The sequence below is a fragment of the Dendrobates tinctorius genome, unplaced genomic scaffold, assembly GCF_039654945.1.
Source record: "Dendrobates tinctorius isolate UK_male_01 unplaced genomic scaffold, ASM3965494v1 ptg000028l, whole genome shotgun sequence".
Taxonomy (NCBI): Eukaryota; Metazoa; Chordata; class Amphibia; order Anura; family Dendrobatidae; genus Dendrobates; species Dendrobates tinctorius.
The window spans coordinates 23,512,739-23,536,409 of record NW_027361696.1 but is presented as its reverse complement, the minus strand read 5'-3'; the positions used below and the strand labels follow the sequence as shown (position 1 = coordinate 23,536,409).

General features: G+C 49.0%; 1 protein-coding gene across 1 annotated transcript in view; it reads right to left on the bottom strand.

The window, feature by feature from the left end:
- Nucleotides 1–23,671, bottom strand: part of LOC141085213 (IgGFc-binding protein-like) — a 120,976-nt gene that overhangs the window by 85,159 nt on the left and 12,146 nt on the right. The window contains exons 2-7 of the mRNA XM_073570466.1: nt 21,111–22,334; nt 20,694–21,028; nt 20,041–20,310; nt 18,201–18,498; nt 17,514–18,112; nt 16,573–17,140 (exon numbers count right to left, since the gene is read on the bottom strand). Coding sequence (XP_073426567.1) covers nt 16,573–17,140; nt 17,514–18,112; nt 18,201–18,498; nt 20,041–20,310; nt 20,694–21,028; nt 21,111–22,334 — 3,294 coding nt within the window. The remainder of the gene's footprint in view (nt 1–16,572; nt 17,141–17,513; nt 18,113–18,200; nt 18,499–20,040; nt 20,311–20,693; nt 21,029–21,110; nt 22,335–23,671) is intronic.

Below are 23,671 nucleotides of genomic sequence, written 5' to 3'. Positions count from 1 at the left end.
AAGGGCTTCACAGAAGTTTATAACGTACAGCGGTACAATTAAAAAATCATATTTTTTCCACAAAAATGATCTTTTCACCTTCAATTTTTATTTTCCCGAGGGTAACAGGACCCTAAAAGTTATTGTGCAATTTGTCCTGAGTATGCTCATACCCCACATGTCGGGGTAAGCCACTATTTGGGTGCATAGCAGAGCTCGGAAGGGAAGCATTGCTATTTGACGTTTTTGGCTGGAATTGAGATCGGACACCATGTCGCGATTGGAAAACCCCTGATGTACCAAAACAGTGGAAACCCCCCACAAATGACACCATTTTGGAAACTAGACCCCCCAAGGAACTTATCTAGATGTGTGGTGAGAACTTTGAACCCCCAAGGGCTTCACAAAAGTTTATAACATACAGCCGTACAATTAAAAAATCATATTTTTTCCGCAAAAATGATCTTTTCACCCTCAATTCTTATTTTTCCAAGGGTAACAGGACCCTAAAAGTTATTGTGCAATTTTTCCTGAGTACGCTGATACCCCACATGTGGGGGTAAACCACTATTTGGGCGCATGGCAGAGCTCGGAATGGAAGCAGCGCCATTTGACTTTTTGGCTGGAATTGAGATCGGACACCATGTCGCGTTTGGAAAGCCCCTGATGTACCAAAACAGTGGAAACCTCCCACAAATGACACCATTTTGGAAACTAGACCCCCCCAAGGAACTTATCTAGATGTGTGGTGAGAACTTTGAAACCCCCAGTGCTTCACAGAAGTTTATAATGCCTGGGCGTGAAAATAAAAAAATCTTATTTTTTCCACAAACATGATCTTTTAGTCACCAATGTTTTTATTTTCCCAATGGTACCAGGAGAAGTTGGACCCCAAAAGTTGTTGTCCAATTTGTCCTGAGTACCCTGATACCCCATATGTGGGAGAAAACTACTGTATGGGCACACGTCAGGGCTCGGAAGGGAAGTAGTGACGTTTTGGAATGCAGACTTTGATGGAATGGTCTGCGGGTGTCATGTTGCTTTTGGAGAGCCCCTGATGTACCTAAACAGTGGAAACCCCCCACAAGTGACACCATTTTGGAAACTAGACCCCCTAAGGAACTTATCTAGATGTGTGGTGAGCACTTTGAACCCCCAAGGGCTTCACAGAAGTTTATAATGCCCGGGCATGAAAATAAAAAAATCATATTTTTTCCAAAAACATGATCAATTAGTCCCCAATTTTTTTATTTTCCCAAGGGTACCAGGAGAAGTTGGACCCCAAAATTTGTTGTCCAATTTGTTCTGAGTACGCTGATACCTCATATGTGGGAGAAAACTACTGTATGGGCACACGTCGGGGCTCGGAAGGGAAGTAGTGATGTTTTGGAATGCAGACTTTGATGGAATGGTCTGTGTTATGATTGAGTCACCGTAGGAGGCAAAAACAGAAATACAAGCTAAGTCCAGAAAACCAGAGAAGTTGGCAACTATCAGATTGCAGACCCCTGAACCTATCAACACAACTAGCAGTAGCCGTGGGGGGTTCCTACGATGCCCTAGACCCCTCGATCACAGCCGGAGAATTAAATAGGCCTAAAGAAAGAAAGGGGAAATCTAAACTGCCCCAGAGCAGACCCCAAAGCAATAGGCAGCCCCCAACATATAATGACGGTGAAGCAAGATGAAACCACTAACACAGACAGAAAGATAGACTGAGCAAAGCCGGGGCCCAAAACTACCTAGATAGGAAAGGACAGGAAGGCTGCTGTCTGCAATCTACAAAAACCCTATCAAAGACATAAGCCAACAAGCTGATATGAAAAAGACCCTGAAGCAGCTAGGCTTCAAAAACTAAATCAGCACTCAGGTATTTTCAGAAGACAGAGCTAAAGGAATTCAGCACACCCCAGCAGGGAATGGCAGAAATCCAGAAAAACAAAGCAAGACAAAGTCAAAGCAAAAATGCAAAAAGCCGAGCAGCAAACTTAGCTTTAGAGGAGCAGGAATTCAGACTGGTCTCCAAGGATCCCACAGAGAAATCACCCGCAGGGCAGAAGGGCATCGGCAGCCTTATATCCAGTCAGTAACTCCACTCAGCCAGTCATCATCATCAGCCTCAGGTGTTTGATAATCAGGCTCACTACCTTTCTTTACCAGAAGAGGGAGTTCCTCGGGCCTCAGTAGTGAAGGGGAAAATGAACTCACAACAGGTCTGTGGGTGTCATGTTGCATTTGGAGAGCCCTGATGTACTTAAACAGTGGAAACCCCCCAAAAGTGACCCCATTTTGGAAACTAGATCCCCTAAGGAACTTATCTAGATGTGTGGTGAGCACTTTGAACCCCCAAGGGCTTCACAGAAGTTTATAATGCTCGGGCATGAAAATAAAAAAATCGTATTTTTTCCACAAACATGATCAATTAGTCCCCAATTTTTTTATTTTCCCAAAGGTACCAGGAGAAATTGGACCCCAAAAGTTGTTGTCCAATTTGTCCTGAGTACGCTGATACCTCATATGTGGGAGAAAACTACTGTATTGGCACACGTCGGGGCTCGGAACGGAAGTAGTGACGTTTTGGAATGCAGATTTTGATGGAATGGTCTGAAACTCCCCACAAGTGACTCCATTTTGGAAATTAGACCCCCCACGGAACTTATCTAGATGTGTGGTGAGCACTTTGAACCCCCAAGTGATTCACAGAAGTTTATAACGCCCGGGCATGAAAATAAAAAAAATCATTTTTTTCCACAAAAATGATATTTTTGCCCCCAATTTTTTATTTTCCTAAGGGTAACAGGAGAAATTGGACCCCAAAAGTTGTTTTGCAATTTGTCCTGAGTAGGCTGATACCCTATATGTGGGGGTAAAACACTGTTTGGGCGCATGGCAGAGCTTGGAAGGGAAGGAGCACCATTTGACTTTTTCAACGCAGAATTGGCCGGAATTGAGATCCGACGCCATGTTGCATTTGGAGAGCACCTGATGTGCCCAAACAGTGGAAACCCCCAATTCTAACTCCAACCCTAACCCCAACACACCCCTAACCCTAATCTCAGCCCTAACCCTAGCCCTAACCCTTATGGGAAAATGGAAATAAATACATTTTCTTTTAATTTTATTATGTTTCGCTAACTAAGGGGGTGATAACGGGGGGTTTGATTTACTATTCTGATTTTTGGGATGCAGAATGAACAAAAACCAACATTTCATGAATTTCTTTTGGGGGGTGCGTTTACACCGTTCCATGTGCGGTAAAATTGATAAAGCGGTTTTATTCTTCGGGACGGTACGGTTACAGCGATACCTCATTTATGTCGTTTTTTTATGTTTTGGTGGTTTTATGCAATGAAAACTATTTTATATAAAAAATAATTATTTTTGCATCGCTTTATTCTGCGAGCTATAACTTTTATATTTTTTTGTGGATGATGCTGTATGGCAGCTCGTTTTTTGCGGGACAAGATGATGTTTTCAGCGGTACCATGGATATTTATATGCGTCTTTTTGAGCACGCGTTATTGCACTTCTTGTTCGGCGGTATGATAATAAATCATTATTTTTTGCTTCGTTTTTTATTTTTAATTTTAAAGGGGTTCGCTAAAGGGGTTAACTAATGGGACAGGTTTATAGGGCAGGTCGTTACGTAAGCGGCAATACCAAATATGTGTACTTTTATTGTTTTTTTTTATTTCCAAAAAATGAATTTATTTGGAATATTTTATTTTTTTTCTAATTTATTTAGCGATTTTTAAAAATTATTTTTACACTTTTTTTTTTTTAACTTTATTACAATGTCCCAGGGGGGACATCACTGTCCTGTGACAGATCGCTGATCTGTCACACCACAGATCACTGTGACAGATCAGCAATCTGTCACAGGCATAGACGCAGACTTCCTCATGCCTGCGCTTTGCAAGCACTGAGAAGTCAGCTCCCTACAGGCCCCCGAAGGTCCCCGTCGCCATCTTGGATTCGGGGACCTGCAGGGAAAGAGCCTCCGCAGCAGCGCTGCACATTGCGCTGCTGTGGGGGGCTCAGGGAAGCACGGAGGGAGCCCCCTCCCTGCCAATGCTTCCCTTTAACCCCCGGTACACCGCAATCGTGTTTGATCGCGGTGTGCAAGGGGTTAACGTGTCGTTGTGCCGGGTGTCAGCTGTGATAATCAGCTGACACCCGGCCGCGATCAACGGCGCTCACCACTATGACGTAATATTCCGTCATGGGACATAGGGCCCAGGTCACATGGACGGAATATTATACGTCCAATGTAGGAAAGGGGTTAAAGGGCCGACGCGCCAAAGTGATTCTTAACGGGCCGGTGCGCCAAATCGAAAGCTGAGTGACCCCAGGCTCCAAATTGGAGGCTGATCGACCCCGGCTTCCAAATCGGAGGCTGAGCCACCCCGGCCTCCAAATCGGAGGCTGAGCCACCCCGACTTTCAAATCGGAGGCTGAGCCACCCCGACTTTCAAATCGGAGGCTGATCGACCCCGGCCTCCAAATCGGAGGCTGAGCTACCCCGGCCTCCAAATCAGAGGCTGAGCCACCGCGGTCTCCAAATCAGAGGCTGAGCCACCCTGGCCTCCAAATCGGAGGCTGAGCCACCCCGGCCTCCAAATCGGAGGCTGAGCCACCCCGCCGGCCTCCAAATCGGAGGCTGAGCCACCCCGACTTCCAAATCAGAGGCTGATTGACCCCGGCCTCCAAATCGGAGGCTGAGCCACCCTGGCCTCCAAATCGGAGGCTGAGCCATTCCACCGGCCTCTAAATCGGAGGCTGATCGACCCTAGCCTCCAAATCGGAGGCTGAGCCACTCCGGCCTCCAAATCGGAGGCTGAGCCACTCCGCCGACCTCTAAATCGGAGGCTGAGCCACCCTGGCCTCCAAATCGGAGGGTCAGATACCCCAGCCTACAAATCGGAGGCTGAGCCACCCCGGCCTCCAGATTGGAGGCTGATCGACCCCAGCCTCCAAATCGGAGGGTGACCCACTCCAGCCTCCAAATCGGAGGCTGAGCCACCCCGGCCTCCAAATCGGAGGCTGAGCCACCCCGGCCTCCAAATCTGAGGCTGAGCCACCCCTGCCTCTAAATCGGAGGCTGAGCCACCCCGGCCTCCAAATCGGAGGCTGATCGACCCCGGCCTCCAAATTGGAGGCTGAGCCACCCCTGCCTCTAAATCGGAGGCTGAGCCACCCCGGCCTCCAGATCGGAGGCTGATCGACCCCGGCCTCCAAATCGGAGGCTGATCGACCCCGGCCTCCAAATCGGACGCTGAGCCACCCTGGCCTCCAAATCGGAGGCTGAGCCACCCCGGTCTCCAAATCAGAGGCTGAGCCACCCCAGCCTCCAAATCGGAGGCTGAGCCACCCCGGCCTCCAAATCGGAGGCTGAGCCACTCCGCCGACCTCTAAATCGGAGGCTGAGCCACCCTGGCCTCCAAATCGGAGGGTCAGATACCCCAGCGTCCAAATCGGAGGCTGAGCCACCCCGGCCTCCAGATTGGAGGCTGATCGACCCCAGCCTCCAAATCGGAGGGTGACCCACTCCAGCCTCCAAATCGGAGGCTGAGCCACCCCGGCCTCCAAATCGGAGGCTGAGCCACCCCTGTCTCTAAATCGGAGGCTGAGCCACCCCGGCCTCCAAATCGGAGGCTGATCGACCCCGGCCTCCAAATTGGAGGCTGAGCCACCCCTGCCTCTAAATCGGAGGCTGAGCCACCCCGGCCTCCAAATCGGAGGCTGATCGACCCCGGCCTCCAAATCGGAGGCTGATCGACCCCGGCCTCCAAATCGGACGCTGAGCCACCCTGGCCTCCAAATCGGAGGCTGAGCCACCCCGGTCTCCAAATCAGAGGCTGAGCCACCCCAGCCTCCAAATCGGAGGCTGCGCCACCCCGGCCTCCAAATCGGAGGCTGAGCCACTCCTCCGACCTCTAAATCGGAGGCTGAGCCACCCTGGCCTCCAAATCGGAGGCTGAGTCACCCCAACATCGAAATCGGAGGCTGAGTCACCCCAACATCCAAATCGGAGGCTGAGCCACCGCTGCCTCTAAATCGGAGGCTGAGCCACCCCGGCCTCCAAATCGGAGGCTGATCGACCCCGGCCTCCAAATCGGAGGCTGATCGACCCCGGCCTCCAAATCGGACGCTGAGCCACCCTGTCCTCCAAATAGGAGGCTCATCGACCCCGGGGTCCAAATCGGAGGCTGATCGACCCCGGGGTCCAAATCGGAGGCTGATCGACCCCGGGGTCCAAATCCGAGGCTGAGCCACTCCGGCCTCCAAATCGAAGGCTCATCGACCCCGGCCTCTAAATCGGAGGCTCATCGACCCCGGCCTCCAAATCGGAGGCTCATCGACCCCTGCCTCCAAATCGGAGGCTCATTGACCCCGGCCTCCAAATCGGAGGCTCATTGACCCCGGCCTCCAAATTGAAGGCTGATCGACTCTGGCGTTCAAATCGAAGGCTGATCGACCCCGGCGTCCAAATCGGAGGCTGATCGACCCTGGGGTCCAAATCGGAGGCTGAGCCACCCCGGCCTCCAAATCGGAGGCTGAGCCACCCCGGCCTCCAAATCGGAGGCTGAGCCACCCCGGCCTCCAAATCGGAGGCTCATCGACCCCGACCTCCAAATCTGAGGCTCATCGACCCCGGCCTCCAAATCGGAGGCTGAGTGGCCCCGCCCACCAAATCGGACCCTGAGGGGCCCCGCCAACCAAATTGGACCTAGAGGGGCTCCGCCCACAAAATTGGACCGAGAGGCCCCGGCCACAAAATCTGACCCAGAGGGATCCCGTCCACCATTTCAATCCCTGAGGAGCCCAGGCCACCGAATCGGATCCGGAGGGGCCCCACCCACCAAATCAGACCCTGAGGAGATCCCACAGGCCAACGTGGCCCCTGAGAGGCACCCATAGTTAAAATGGATCCTGAGTTGAAAGTCTTGCAGGGGCAGCAGGCAAGTCTCTCTTAAAGGGGCAGCCCGGGCACCATTTCAAAGCACTATCTGTACTTCCTTCAGGAAATACACATCTAGTTCTTCTGCTTCTTCTTATTATTATTCAGTTGATTTTCCGCAATTAATGCGGCCCAAACCGCTACACGCACAGACTCCGTTGAGGTGTCGTTTCGAAACCAGCGTCCACGAGTGGTGCGCTAAGTATTTTTCGTGTCGATCGGATTTGTAGTTTTTGCGCATTTTGCGTTTGAAAAAACATTTTCCTCTGCATTTCAATAGGAAAATGTTGCCACAGGGAAAACATTCCCTGAGGCGATTCAAATGGCAGTTAAGCTCATTGATATGCACAGGCACACCCAGTTACTATGCCAACGCCTACGAACTTCACATGACCCCCCAGGACACAGTTTCTGCCAGATAATTTCTGCTCTTAAAGCGAAACCCACAGCACAAATGCAAATCTAGCTTCATCACATGACGCATGCCCCTGAGAGAGAATATGCGCCAAACTGGATTTAGAAGCCCAGTGAGCCAAACTGACTCTTAAAGGGCCGACACGCCAAAGTGATTCTTAAAGGGCCGGCGCACCGAAATGAGTCTTAAAGGGCCGGCTTGCCAAATCGAAAGCTGAGTGACCCCAGGCTCCAAATCGTAGGCTGAGCCACCTCGGCCTCCAAATTGGAGGCTGATCGACCCTGGCCTACAAATCAGAGGCTGAGCTCCCCTGGCCTCCAAATCGGACCCAGAGTGGCCTCGCTCACCAAATCAGACCCAGAGTGGCCCCGCCCACCAAATCGGACCCTGAGGGGCCCCGCCCACCAAATCAGACCCTGAGGGGCCCCGCCCACCAAATCGGACCCTGAAGGGCCCCGCCCACTAAATCAGACTCAGAGTGGCCCCGCCCACTAAATCGGACCCTGAGGGGCCCCGCCCACCAAATCGGACCCTGAAGGGCCCCGCCCACTAAATCAGACTCAGAGTGGCCCCGCCCACTAAATCGTACCCTGAAGGCCCCCCTCCAAATTAGACCCAGAGTGGCCCCGCCCACCAAATCGGACCCTGAGGGCCCCCGCCCACCAAATCAGACCCTTAGGGGCCCCGCCCACCGAATCAGACCCTGAGGGGCCCTGCCCACCAAATCAGACCCAGAGGGGTCCCACCCACCAAATCGGACCCTGAGGGGCCACACCCACAAAATCAGACCGAGGGGTCCGGCCACATAATCTGACCCAGAGTGGCCCACCCACAAAATCGGACCCTGAGGGGCCCCACCCACAAAATCGAACCCTGAGGGGCCCCGCCCACCAAATCGGACCCTGAGGGGCCCCGCCCACTAAATCGGACCCAGAGTGGCACCACCCACCAAATCTGACCCTGGGCAGCCCCACCCACCAAATTGGATGCTGAGGGACCCCGCCCACCAAATCGGACTCTGAGGGGCCACACACACCAAATCGGACCCAGAGAGGCCCTGTCCACGAAATCGGACCCAGTGTGGCCCTGCCCACCAAATTGAACCCAGAAGGGCTCCGCCCACAAAATCAGACCCTAAGGGGCCCCACTCACAAAATCGGATCCCGAGGGGCCCCGGCCACAAAATCGGACCCTGGGGGGCCCCACCCATAAAATCGGACCCTGAGGGGCCCCACCCATAAAATCGGACCCTGAGGGGCCCCAACCACAAAATCAGACCCAGTGTGGCCCCTGCCACAAAATTGGACCCTGAGGGGTCCCACCCACAAAATCGGACCCTGAGGGGCCCCACCCACAAAATCAGACCCTGAGGGGCCCCAACCACAAAATCAGACCCTGAGGGGCTCCTGCCACAAAATCGGACCCTGAATGGCCCCACCACAAAATCGGACCCTGAGGGGCCCCACCCTTAAAATCAGACCCTGAGGGGCCCCACCCACAAAATCAGACCCTGATGGGCCCCGACCACAAAATCGGACCCTAAGGGGCCCAGGCCACAAAATCGGACCCTGAAGGGCCCCAACCACAAAATTGGACCCTGAGGGGCCCCACCCATAAAATCGGACCCTGAAGGGCCCTACCCACAAAATCGGACCCTGAGGGGCCCCAACCACAAAATCAGACCCAGTGTGGCCCCTGCCACAAAATTGGACCCTGAATGGCCCCACCACAAAATCGGACCCTGAGGGGCCCCAACCACAAAATCGGACCCTGAGGGGCCCCAACCACAAAATCGGACCCTGAGGGGCCCCACCAACAAAATCAGACCCTGAGGGGCCCAAACCACAAAATCAGACCCTGAGGGACCCCTGCCACAAAATCGGACCCTGAATGGCCCCACCACAAAATCCGACCCTGAGGGGCTCCACCCTCAAAATCGGACCCTGAGGGGCCCCACCAACAAAATCGGACCCTGATGGGCCCCGGCCACAAAATCAGACCCTGAGGGACCCCGGCCACAAAATCGGACCTTGAGGGGCCCCACCCACAAAATCAGACCCTGAGGGATCCCTGCCACCAATTCAAGCCCTGAGGAGCCCAGGCCACCAAATCGGATCCGGGGGGCCCCACCCACCAAATCAGACTCTGAGGCCAAAGTGGCCCCTGAGAGGCACCCACAGTTAAAACAGATCCTGACTTGAAAGTCTTGCAGGGGCAGCAGGCAAGTCTCTCTTAAAGGGGCATCCCGGGCACCATTTCAAAGCACTATCTGTACTTCCTTCAGGAAATACACATCTAGTTCTTCTTATTATTATTATTCAGTTGATTTCCGCAATTAATTCGGCCCGAACCGCTACATGCACAGACTCCATTGAGACGTCGTTTCGAAGCCAGCGTCCACGAGTGGTGTGCTAAGTATTTTTCGTGTCAATCGGATTTGTAGTTTTTGCATAATTTGCGTTTGAAATTTTTTTTCCCGTCATTGGGTTGCATTGTCTCAATGCATTTCAATGGGAAAATTATGCCATATGATTACATGGGGCAGTCGTGAGGTGATTCAAATCGGAGGCTGAGCCACCCCGGCCACCAAATCGGACCCAGAGTGGCCCCGCCCACCAAATCGAACCCTATGGAGCCCTCCACCAAATCGGACCCAAAGTGGCCCCGCCCACCTATTCGGACCCAGAGTGGCCCCGCCCACCAAATCGGACCCTATGGGGCCCCGTCCACCAATTGGACCCAGAGTGGCCCCGCCCACGAAGTCAGACCCAGAGTGGCCCGCCCACCTATTCGGACCCAGAGTGGCCCCGCCCACCAAATCGGACCCTATGGGGCCCCGTCCACCAATTGGACCCAGAGTGGCCCCGCCCACGAAGTCAGACCCAGAGTGGCCCGCCCACCAAATCGGACACAATGGGGCCCTGCACAACAAATCGGACCTAGAGTGGCCCCGCCCACCAAATCAGTCTCTGCGGGGCCCAACCCACCAAATCGGACCCAGAGTGGCCCCGCCCACCAAATCGGACTCTGAGAGGCCCTGCCCACCAAACTGGACACTGAGGGTCCCCGCCCACCAAATCGGACCCAGAGGGGCACTACCCACCAAATTGGACCTAGAGGGGCTCCACCCACAAAATCAGACCCTAAGGGGTCCCGCCCACGAAATCAGACCCAGATTGGCCCCGGCCACAAAATCGGACCCTGAGGGATCTCGTCCACCAATTCAAGCCCTGAGGAGCCCAGGCCACCGAATCGGATCCTGAGGGACCCCACCCACCAAATCAGACCCTGAGGGGCCCCACAGGCCAAAGTGGCCCCTGAAAGGCACCCACAGTTAAAACGGATCCTGAGTTGAAAGTCTTGCAGGGGCAGCAGGCAAGTCTCTCTTAAAGGGGCAGCCCGGGCACCATTTCAAAGCACTACCTGTACTGTCCACTAGGGTTAGGGTTAGTTATGGTTAGGGTTAGGGATCCACTGGGATCTCTTGGGATCCACTGGTATCTCCAGGAAACATTAACTTATGGGATCCACTGGGATCTCCAGGGAAACTTTAACTTATGGGATCCACTAGGATCCACTGGGATCTCCAGGGAAACTTTAATGTATGGGATCCACTGGGATCCCCCGGGATAATTTAACATATGGGAACCACTGGGATCTCCGAGGAAACTTTAACTTATGGGATCCACAGGGATCCACTTGGATCCACTGGGATCTCCAGGGAATCTTTAACTTATGGGATCCACTGGGATCCACCAGGAAAATTTAGCTTATGGGATCCACTGGGATCTACAGGATACTTTAACTTATGGGATCCACTGGGATCTCCAGTGAAACTTTAAGTTATGGGATCCACTGGGATCCACATGGAAACTTTAACTTATCGGATCCACTGGGATCCAGTGGGATCTTTTGTGATCCACTGGGATAAAAATTGTTGCGTTCTGCAATGTTTTAGGCTAATTATTATTATTCAGTTGATTTCTGCAATTAATGCGGCCCGAACCGCTACACGCACAGACTCCGCTGAGGCGTCGTTTCGAAGCCAGCATCCACGAGTGGTGTGCTAAGCATTTTTCGTGTCGATCGGATTTGTAGTTTTTGCGCAATTTGCGTTTGAAATTTTTTTTTCCCGTCATTGGAATGCATTGTCTCAATGTATTTCAATGGGAAAATTTTGCCATAGGAATACATGGGGCAGTCGTGTGGCGATTCAAATTTGAGGACCAGTTGCGGCAGTTAAGCTCACTGATATGCGCAGGCAGACCCAGTTACTATGCCAATGCCTACAAACTTTACATGACCCAACCAGAACACAGTTTCTGCCAGATAATATCAGCTATTAAAGCGAAACCCAAAGCACAAATGCAAATCTAGCTTCATCACATGACGCATGCCCCTGAGAGAGAATGTGCGCCAAAGTGGATTTAGAAGTAGGGATGGGCGAATCCTGAAATACTTGGAATCGCTAGACTCTAACGAGTCCGACTCGGAAACTCGCTATTCGTTGCGAGTCTAGCGAGTCCAATGTTAATGAATGGGGATGTGAGTATTGCAGCGATTCCTGTGCTGCCATTTTTTTTGTTCTGCTCACTTCCCGCATGTGGCTGTGCACACCATGCGGAAAGTAAGCAGAACATTTGCGGATGGTACCCACGGTCCGGAGGAGAGGAGACTGTCCTCCGGGCTTTGGGTACCATATCCCTGTAAAAAATAGAATGTAAAAATAAAAAATATTGTTATTCTCACCCTCCGACGTCCCCCTCAGCCTTCCCGCCTCTCCACGCATCCGTTCCCAGTAGTCCTTTGCGAAAATGCCCGCGATGGCGTCCGTTCTCGCGGGATCGCGAAGTCTCGCGGTCATTCGCTCGACGTCATCGCGAATTACCGCGAGACATCGCGATCCCGCTAGAACGGACGTCATCACGGGCATTTTCGCAAAGGATTACTGGGAACGGATGCGTGGAGAGGCGGGAAGGCTGCGCGGGACGTCGGAGGGTAAGAATAACACCATTTTTTATTTTTTTTTACATTCTATCTTTTACTATTGATGCCGCATAGGCGGCCTCAGTAGTAAAAAGTTGGTCACACTTGTCAAACACTATGTTTGACGAGTGTGACCAACCTGTCAATCAGTTATCCAAGCGATGCTACAGATCGCTTGGAAAACGCTAGCATTTTGCAAGCTAATTACGCTTGCAAAATGCTAGTTTTTCCGCGGGAAAATCGCGGGAATTTAAAATGCGATTTTCCCGCGGAATGGAATTCCGGAATTCTCGCGGTAATTTCCGAGAGAGTTCCGGTACGTGTGCACTTAGCCTTATTTGCATTGGACTCGTTACTGTGTGAGTAATCGCTTGGAAACTCGCAGAGCACCGACTCCTGCGAGTCCCCTACTACTCGCAGAGTAACGAGTCCTAACGAGTAGATTCGCCCATCCCTATTTAGAAGCCCAGCGTGCCAAACTGGCTCATAAAGGGCCGACGCGCCAAAGTGATTCTTAAAGGACCGGCGCACCAAAATGAGTCTTAAAGGGCCAGCATGCCAAATCGAAAGCTGAGTGACCCTAGGCATTAAATCGGAAGCTGATTGACCCCGGCCTCCAAATCGGAGGATGAGCCACCCCGGCCTTCAAATCGGAGGCTGATCGACCCTGGCCTACAAATCAGAAGCTGAGCCACCCTGGCCTCCAAATCGGAGGCTGAGCCACCCCAGCCTCCAAATCGGAGGCTGAGCCACCCTGGCCTTGAAATCGGAGGCTGAGCCACCCCGTCGGCCTCTAAATCGGAGGCTGAGCCACCCTGGCTTCCATATCGGAGGGTGATCAACCCCGGCCACCAATTTGGACCCAGATTGGCCCTGCCCACCAAATTGGACCCTATGGGGCCCGTCCACCAATCGGACCCAGAGTGGCCCCGCCCACGAAATCGGACCCTGGGGGCCCCGGCCACAAAATCGGACCCTGAGGGATCCCTTCCACCAATTCAAGCCCTGAGGAGCCCAGGCCATCAAATCGGATCCTGAGGGGCCCGACCCACCAAATCAGACCCTGAGGGGCCCCACAGGCCAAAGTGGCCCCTGAGAGGCACCCACAGTTAAAACAGATCCTGAGTTGAAAGTCTTGCAGGGGCAGCAGGCAAGTCTCTCTTAAAGGGGCAGCCCGGGCACCATTTCAAAGCACTATCTGTACTTCCTTCAGGAAATACACATCTAGTTATTCTACTTCTTCGCCGCGTTTTCTGCAATTAATGCGGCCCGAACCGCTCAGCGCAGACTCCCCGTTCAGGCGGCGTTTCGAAGCCCTTGGGGACAGGTGTGCTATGTATTTTTGGAGTCGATCCGATTTGTAGTGTTTTAAAAAATCACATTTTCAGCAGAAATTTTCCCATAGGAATTAATGGCGACCTTTCCATGACCCCCAACTGACATGGATTGAAGCCACAGCGCAGGTGCAGTGACCTTACAAAGATGGCAGCTATGCAAATGCAGCTTCCACACATGACCCGTATTAGCTAATAGAAGCTGACAGATCGCTGATTCAAGGTCTTAAAGGCGCAGCGCGCCAATGGCTTCTGAAAAGCCTCACCCAGTGATGGCTAACCTTGGCACTCCAGCTGTTGTAAAACTACAACTCCCATCATGCCCTTGCAACCTGCAGCAGTTGAGGCAGCAGTTGAGGCATGCTGGGAGTTGTAGTTCTCCAACAGCTGGAGTGCCAAAGGTTCGCCATCACTGCAGTCGGACGCCAAAGTGGCTTTAGAAGCCCAGTGTGCCAAAGTGGCCCCTGAGGCAAAGTGGCAGCATGTGTCAACATGGCTAAAGTTGCTACCAAGTGGCCAAAGTGACTACCGAGGTGCCGAATGTGCCAAAGTGGCTACAAAGTGGCTACCAAGGTGCTGAATGTGCCAAAGTGGCTACCAAGTGGCCTAAGTGGCTACCGAGTGGCCAAAGTGGCTACTGAGGTGCCAAATGTGCCAAAGTGGCTACCAAGTGACCAAAGTGGCTACCGAGGGGCCGAATGTGCCAAAGTGGCTGCCAAGTGGCCAAAGTGGCTACCAAGTGGCCAAAGTGGCTACAGAGGTGCCAAATGCGCCAAAGTGGCTACCAAGTGGCCAAAGTGGCTACCAAGGTGCCAAATGTGCCAAAGTGGCTACCAAATGGCCAAAGTGGCTACCGAGGTGCTGAATGTGCCAACATGGCTACCAAGTGGCCAAAGCGGCTACAGAGGTGACGAATATGCCAAAGTGGCTACCGAGGTGCCGAATGTGCCAAAGTGGCTACCAAGTGTCCAAAGAGGCTACCGAGGTGCCAAATGTGCTAAAGTGGCTACCAAGTGGCTACCGAGGTGCTGAATGTGCCAAAGTGGCTATCAAGTGGCCAAAATGGCTACCAAGTGGCTAAAGTGGCTACCGAGGAGCTGAATGTGCCAAAGTGGCTATCAAGTGGCCAAAATGGCTACCAAGTGGCTAAAGTGGCTACTGAGGTGCTGAATGTGCCAAAGTGGCTACCAAGTGGCCAAAGTGGCTACCGAGTGGCCAAAGAGGCTACTGAGGTGCCAAATGTGCCAAAGTGGCTACCAAGTGACCAAAGTGGCTACCGAGGGGCCGAATGTGCCAAAGTGGCTACCAAGTGGCCAAAGTGGCTACCAAGGTGCCAAATGTGCCAAAGTGGCTACCAAGTGGCCAAAGTGGCTACCGAGGTGCTGAATGTGCCAAAATGACTATCAAGTGGCCAAAATGGCTACCAAGTGGCTAAAGTGGCTACTGAGGTGCCGAATGTGCCAAAGTGGCTACCAAGTGGCCAAAGTGGCTACCAAAGTGGCTACCGAGGTGCTGAATGTGCCAAAGTGGCTACCAAGTGGCCAAAGTGGCTACCAAGTGGCTAAAGTGGCTACCGAGGTGCTGAATGTGCCAAAGTGGCTACCAAGTGGCCAAAGTGGCTACCAAGTGACCAAAGTGGCTACCGAGGTGCTGAATGTGCCAAAGTGGCTACCAAGTGGCCAAAGTGGCTACCAAGTGGCTAAAGTGGCTACCGAGGTGCTGAATGTGCCAAAGTGGCTACCAAGTGGCCAAAGTGGCTACCAAGTGACCAAAGTGGCTACCGAGGTGCTGAATGTGCCAAAGTGGCTACCAAGTGGCCAAAGTGGCTACCAAGTGGCTAAAGTGGCTACCGAGGTGCTGAATGTGCCAAAGTGGCTACCAAGTGGCCAAAGTGGCTACCAAAGTGGCTACCGAGGTGCTGAATGTGCCAAAGTGGCTACCAAGTGGCCAAAGTGGCTACCAAGTGGCTAAAGTGGCTACCGAGGTGCTGAATGTGCCAAAGTGGCTACCAAGTGGCCAAAGTGGCTACCAAGTGACCAAAGTGGCTACCGAGGTGCTGAATGTGCCAAAGTGGCTACCAAGTGGCCAAAGTGGCTACCAAGTGGCTAAAGTGGCTACCGAGGTGCTGAATGTGCCAAAGTGGCTACCAAGTGGCCAAAGTGGCTACCAAGTGACCAAAGTGGCTACCGAGGTGCTGAATGTGCCAAAGTGGCTACCAAGTGGCCACCAAGTGGCTAAAGTGGCTACCGAGGTGCTGAATGTGCCAAAGTGGCTACCAAGTGGCCAAAGTGGCTACCAAGTGGCCAAAGTGGCTACCAAGGGGCTAAATGTGCCAAAGTGGCAACCAAGTGGCCAAAGTGGCTACCAAGTGGCCAAAGAAGCTACAGAGGTGCCGAATGTGCCAAAGAGGCTACAAAGTGGCCAAAGTGGCTACCGAGGTGCCGAATGTACCAAAGTGGCTACAGAGGTGACGAATGTGCCAAAGTGGCTACCAAGTGGCCAAAGTGGCTACAGAGGTGCCAAAGTGGCTACCAAGTGGCCAAAGTGGCTACTGAGGTGTCGAATGTTCCAAAGTGGCTATACACAACATTCATATTCTAACTTTACTTTCTTACAGTCGACACCTGATATACTGCTGTAAAGCTGGCAGCGCTGTTCAAGCACCATGTATTTCCTTCAGGAAATGCCCATCTAGTTATTATTTTTATTATTATCTATGATATGATCTATCCAGCATATTTCTACTCCTATTCTGTCTTATGACTGACTGTATAATGACTTCCCACCTGACCTACATTACATGCACGTGATGTTGGGTGAGACCATATGTAGTATTATCCAGAAGGATATCAAGAGAACAAAAATAAAACATTTTTTGAAAAAAAAAAATCACTTACGACAGAAGTTTTGACTCCGCCATGGATGTATGGTGCCTCCTGCTTCTTGGCACGCCATAACATAGGAGGTCATTACGGAACAGAAGATGGTCTGACGATTTTGTAGAACGCAGTAATCATAAACACAGCTCTCGAAGTAAGGCTGGGGATCTACCAGTGAGTGACAATCCCGGAACGGCCCATTCTGACTCAATAGGATGCCACATTCACTGCCTCCATCTTTCTGCCTCTTCTCTTCGGATGACAATTCAGGACAGACAACACCTCCATCATCTCTGCATCTACGTATGTCCTTAACTTTCCAGCTCTTACCAAATGTAGTGGGGTCGACAGGCCTTGTTCCATCTTTGGGTGTTAAGTCATCACCGGGAAGTCCATTAAAATTTCCACAAAGGCCACACAAAGCATTGGCATAAGTGCCGGGGACGGCGACCCTGACAATACTGTTATAATCAAAGGTGACCTTAACACCAGAGCCAAAACTGAAGATGGCCGCACAAGGGTTGCGATAGATGGAAAGTTGGCCATTGGGAAATCTAAATGGCAAATTTATAAGCATCTTGTTAATCTGAAAAAGGAAAAAAAGTGGAGGAAAAAAATAATCAGGATCGTAACTCAAATGTTTAAATTAAATTCAAATTTGAATATGTAGTGATTTGGGTCCAATTTTCATGGTTGATCAATGGAAGTTCTAAGAATTTGTTTTAACAAATATTTAGATAAAAATATATTTCTTAAAACAATAATGGACTAAAAACATAGTTAATTAAGTTATTCTAAACCTAAATCTCATAAACTTTTAAAAAACAATTTGAAATTGTTGTTCAAAATGGCAGTTCTTTAGGTGGCATCACTTTTTGGTTATTTTGGTGGTCCTTGACCTTTTATTCTTCTTGAAGATATGTTTGAAGACATTTCTCATGTTATGTGCTCATGCTTACCATAACTTTATTTGGATGCTGTCTACTGGCTTCAATCTCCAGGCCATAGGCTTTGATGTGGACCTCTGTTGTGTAGGAGACTCTTACATTTCCTCGATTTTGATTTTTAACCCAGATCTCGAAATCTGTTAATCCACGAGTCTTGTCACACAAGGCGGTGAGTTGGTAGACACAAGTACCTTGAAAGTCAAACTTTCTTCCATCGAAGGAAATGTAATGTGGGTCGCCAGAAGCCATGCACACACCATAGGATCTGGGATAGCAATTTAGGATTCCGTTTTTCACTGCGCATTCTTCTTGGGGTCCACAAGGACTGTTTTTGCATTCAACTTTTAGGGTTTTCTCATTGCACACGCACCTTTGTTGGCATGTGTTATCATTCCAGAAAGCCTCATTGGCAGCAAATGTGAATCCATTATGTGAACATCCACAATTTGATTTGGGTATACAATTCCCTTCACTTAAAATAAATCCTGGGTTACATTGGCAGGTCTCCACACATGGCTGTAAGCAATCAGATAGACCTTCTGTATCTTCACAGGTGGCTGGGCAGCCCTTTCCGCATAGCTGGTAGGAACTGTTGCTTGGACACTGCAAGGCTGAAAGAATAATAATAACATCCCAACTTACAAAAATGCATTTTTCAATTTTGGAAATTAACCTCATGTCTATGTGGTCTGCACTTACGACATCCAACAACCTGTCGCCAATCCTTAATGGCCACTCCTGCACGTTGGCAAGTTTCAGCATAAGCTTGGACAGCATCACAAAGAATCTTTTTGAAACCACCATTGACACATACATCAAAGACACAGTTTTCAAGGTACATCTTGGGGTCAACAACACTGTGGCAGTAACTAAAAGGACCATCATCTTTACTGATGAGTCCACAGTAGTCAATGGATGAGTACTTTGCAGCAGAGCTTGAAGGACAACTCAAACAAGGACCACGACAGTCATTCCAACAAACTGTGTTGTCTTCCACCTACAGGTATGAAGAAGAATAGACCTTTACTCAATAGTAGATGTAATAAGCCATTAATGAGTTATTATAATCAGTTATTTATGCATTACTTCACCATAAAAGATGAGGTGCATAAACAAGAGAAGGGCTTGTCTTATAGTGCTAACATCAAGAGCCATTTGGAAGCCGAGTTCTGGATTATAGGGTATCAAGCTCTAAAAATGAGGAGGTACTTCATGGGAGGGGCAACTTTTCTACAAGCAGAGTTCTAATTGGACAAAAGATTCCTAGTAACGAGCCATTTAAAGAACAGTTCTAGATTATAGGTTAACGAGAGCTAATAATGCTGAGGTTCTTCATGGGAGGAGCAATTTTGTTACAAGCAGAGCTCTAATTGGACAAAGGGTTACTAACCAGCCATCTATAGCACAGTTCTAGATTGTAGGGTATCAAACAATACTTTCTTCTTGTATGTGAAGTGCTTAGCAATCACCAAAAGATAATCTGGAGCTTCATGGGATGGGCAATCTTTATACAAGAAGAGCTATATTTTTTATAAGATATCATTAATATGCCAAGACTAAGGGCTATATGGAGGCATAGTTCTGGATTATAGGGGAAAAAGTATATTTCTTTTTTGTTTGTTGGGTGCTTAGGAAACACCAAAAGATTCTTCATGGGAGAGACTCTTATTGGCCGAGGGATAATTAATAAATTAATATAATCAGTGATTTCTGCAGTAAGTAAACATAAATGATGAAATACATAAATGAGGGAAGACTTTATCCTCTAGTGATGATTCCAAAACCGAGAACCATGTGGAGGCACAGTTTGGGATTAAGGGATCAAGCTTTATTTCTTTCCTGGATATTGACTGCTTAGCAATCACCAAAAGATAATCTTGAGGCTCTTCATGGGAGGAGCATTCAGAATTGCCAACTTTGTATTTTATTTTTCCTGGACAACTTCTCAAGCAAATTGCGGATAACCAAATTTTTTTTATGGACACATTGGATGATCATAATACATCTTTAGGATTATTAGTGATAAATGTCTACAGACCATAAATTCTATATGTATTCATTAGCTGCGAACATTAAAAGGGTGATAAATGCAGGTATATTCTTTTGCACAAGTCTTTATAGCTTAAAAAAAATCACATCAAACTTTTTTTGATGGACAGAGAAAAAAGATGCCCAAATTTTACAGATGGGCAACAAATTTTTTCTAGAGAGAGGGCCCGTGTTGGTCAAGAGGTGTCCTGCCTATCTCTTAGTGTTAAGTAAGAAACTCAGTTACGTTAAGTCCGGTTTATTTCACCATTTGCCTTGGTGTTGAGGCCAAATGTCAGAAAAAAATTTAATGACAAAAAGAAGGAAAGTTGAAGGCAAAAGACTAAATATTTGCAATAATCAATACCGTCAAGAATAAAAAGGTCCTTGGTCTCTACAGTATATCCTGATAGATGTTGTAGTTTTGTACCAGTTGGGGATTGGAAACTAAATATGATGGAAATCCACATAAACAGCTCACAACAAGAATATCACATAAGTGTCTACTTACCATCCAGCTGGCACCAAAAGCAACGACATTCAGAGCCAATGTTTTCTCGGGTGTTTGGAAGTCATCTGTTGGATCCTGGTTATAGTTCCCACACATACCGCACATTTTCCCTGCGTAACGTCTAGTAAGTTCCATCAGCAGATAATGGTTCCAGTCGTATAACAGCTGCATATCGTTCCCCAGCTGCACCACCACTGTGTTGCCACTCTGGAAAAGCACTAATGTCCCATTCAACAGTACAATGGGGAGTTGTCTAAGCGCGTTATCCACCTGGGAAAAATAGATAAAATGTTTGGAAAGTTGGATAACGTTCTGATATATCTTACCTCAATTCTCTTTCAGCATCTCCAGCATTAGGCAGATTCAGATATTGAGTAATGGGAATCAATGGGGTCGGGATCATTACAGATGCATGGACAAGGGCATAGCATAAAGATGGAAATGTTCTATGTGCCGGGGATTGTTATCGTGTTGGCAGCCACTATACTCTAAATTAGTTAGGGGAAAGTTTTAGGCTTCTCAGAGACATACTGAAGGACCCAATTTGTTGTTGGACTCTCTACATAATCAAGGTATTCATGCCATAGAATAAACTTTACACAAGGAACCATTTTCAGAGCAATTCAAGGAGTGAAATAATATTCACAACTCACCCTTACGCGACCAAATTCTCCTTTCCTGATTGTAATGGTGTGAGGACTGGAAATCATGGTGACCTGACCCACATAGGAAACTCGCACATTGCCTCGATTATCATTCTTTATTCGAACAGTAAACTTTGGAAGGTCTCCGACATCTCCGCACACCGTGGCAAAGTTGTATGTGCACGTGCCCATAAAATCAAAGTATTTTTTATCCCAAGTACGAAAATGTGGATCTCCTGAAGCCCAGCACAAGTCCACCTGTGGTTTGACGCATTTTGGTTTTCCGCTCTCCATGATGCAAACTTTGCGAGGACACAAGGTATTTCTGCAGGATGGTCCCGATTCTAGGTGAACAAATAAAGCAAAATGTTGTAAATCTCGTGACCTTGAAAAGTAAAAGTTCTAAAATGTAATAAATATCTTTACCTTTTACACATGTTCCAGGAGAGCCATAACTAAAAGTTGACCCAATGCCAACACTTTGTAGACCAAACGTTTTGCTGGGATGTTCGACTCTGTGAGATGTCAGACTGTTTCCATAGTTGTGTTCAAGCCAACTGAAGTCTGTTCCTGGGATTTTTGCCCATTTTAAGTGCTGGATGGATCTCCCATCAAATCTAATGTCTGCAATTGAGGATCTCTCTGCTATGATGATGGCATAGTTATCAATGCTACGTTGGCCGTACAAGTAGTAAGAGCTGCAATAACTGTCACGGTCTATGATATTCATCATAAATGGGTCATACTCGAACCTCTTGCCTCTTCCACCAGTGCTGAAGAAGGTGACTTGTACAGGATTACTTGCTTCAATTCTCAACGGAGTCTTTGATAGTTCTATTTCCAAAACCTGGCCGGCCACCATGTTTTCTTTTTTTTCAGTTGCATCAAGAAAGTAGGTGACTTCAGCTTTGCCGGCTGCAACAACGTAAACCAAGTCTGTGTTTTGCTGAAAAGACTGCGGGACGACAAAAAAGTGCTTTCCCCAGCTTGAGTGTGGTTGAAGCTGCTCATAGACGTGATTGCACTTGGTATTCTTTTGGGCACATGTGTGTCCAGACAACACAGCCACAGGTTTTGTAGAAATCAACTGAGAACCTGTCAAATCATCAGAACTCAACACTTGGACTCCATGTAACGCTTCAAGATTAATGGTGAAGACGCTGTTAGCTGCGTGCCTTTGACCATTGACTTGGACCGAACCTTTGGTGTGTATTTCAACGGAGGCATCCTCCTTTCCTGCCATGACTGCAAAAACTTTTGAAGTTCCTGAAGCCCCAGTTTTTGGTGTTACTAAGTAATATTCTGTTCCCAGTGCGGTCAGTGGGTACACAACTGAAGTCTCCGCACTTTGGTATCTGGAGTTCAGTGAAATGATGCTGATGGGTGCGTCAGAGGTCACATAGATCACGTTTTTGAAATTCATGTTCCCCCTAATCTCTACGGACTCGGGCAGAGTCACGGAGACTGTTGTTTTGTTTCCAACACTAATAGTTTTTAGGTAAGATCCCCCTAGGTCTTGAATTGTAACATTGGTCTTGTCCTTGGTGCCACTTATCCGGAGATCCTTGTTTTGATTACTTACATTTGGTGGCCCATTCTGCATAAAAGTTGTGATAAACTCATCTCCGAGCAGAAACGCCCTTCCAAAATCTGGAAAGCAAAAATGTAAAATATATAAATCTTTGGTCACGTGCGACGTTTTGCAACACAGTTTGGATTTCAAGTGGATGTCAACGCAATTAAATTAGCCGGGAAGGGAAGTGAGCATAGCTGGAAACCGTCAACAAATATAGCCAAACTCAGGCCAGGAAAATGGAGTAAATTAAAACAGAAGTATACTAACGAAACACCAAATTCACTTAAAGGTGCCTCTTCAAGCGCTATTGTTGTCATCTTCCTAGATAGATATGACTCTTTGCAGTTTTCTCTTTATTAAAATATTGACATTTTTCTTTTGTGTACAGCTTGTTTCCTAGGAGACCGACCACCACTGCTTTCTAGCAGCAGTGACCGAAAATGCTAACTGCCTACAAGCTCTTCTTTAATGAGATTGTAAGCACTGTTTTGAAGCTAGCCAGGATCGCTGGAGCACAACGTTAACCCCTATTTCCGGGAGTGTTTACAAACTAGACAGCAGCGGTGGTCAGTCACGTAGGAAACAAGATGTAAAGAAAAGGAAAAAAAAAAAGGTTAATATCTCAAAAACGGCTTAAAATTTTAATTAATGGTAAATTGCAAAAATGATTAATTTTCAAGCACTATCCAACAGCGCTCATCTACGAAGATGGGAATAACCCTTTAATGAATTGGCCGCATCGTACGCTACCAAACACCTCATCAAGACTGGGGTGCAAATTTACAGTTTTTATTAATAGTGGCAATAAAGCTACATATCCAAAGAAAGAATTAAGGGAGGAAAGAAAAGTCTGTAAGTGGAAGGAAAAGGAAGAAACCATATATAGTAATATATATGTAAATATTCAGCAAAAAGCAGAATTATAAATATTTTCAACTAGAGTTGAGCGAAACGGGTCGGCCAAATTCAGAATCCGCCGACTTTTGCTAAAGTCGGGTTTCGCCGATCGAAAACCGACCATAGCGTGAGGTCGGCCATGAGGTCGCCGACTTGAGTGCCAAAGTAGCGTTTCAAATAATGCTTCTGGGTCGCCCTCTCAGGGCTGTGGGGTACTCGGTACCGGGCCGGCAACTCAGGGGGGAAGGTGTCACGGCATCAGTGACCCAGTCCGTGGCCCTGGGCGCCCAATGTAAAAAGGGGAATTGAATGGTGGAATGAGGTTGATCAAATGAATAGTTCGTGACGCCACCTGTGGTGTTCGGCAATAGAGATGTAAGCCGACGCTGCAGACAGATCCTCTGGGACAGATGATGTGGTGCAGCAATGATGTTATAGCCCTCCACAGGCAGGGCTGTAGTCCCAGGGCAGAGTAAGTGAAGTGACACGTAGATGGTATAGTGTCTGGCGCAAG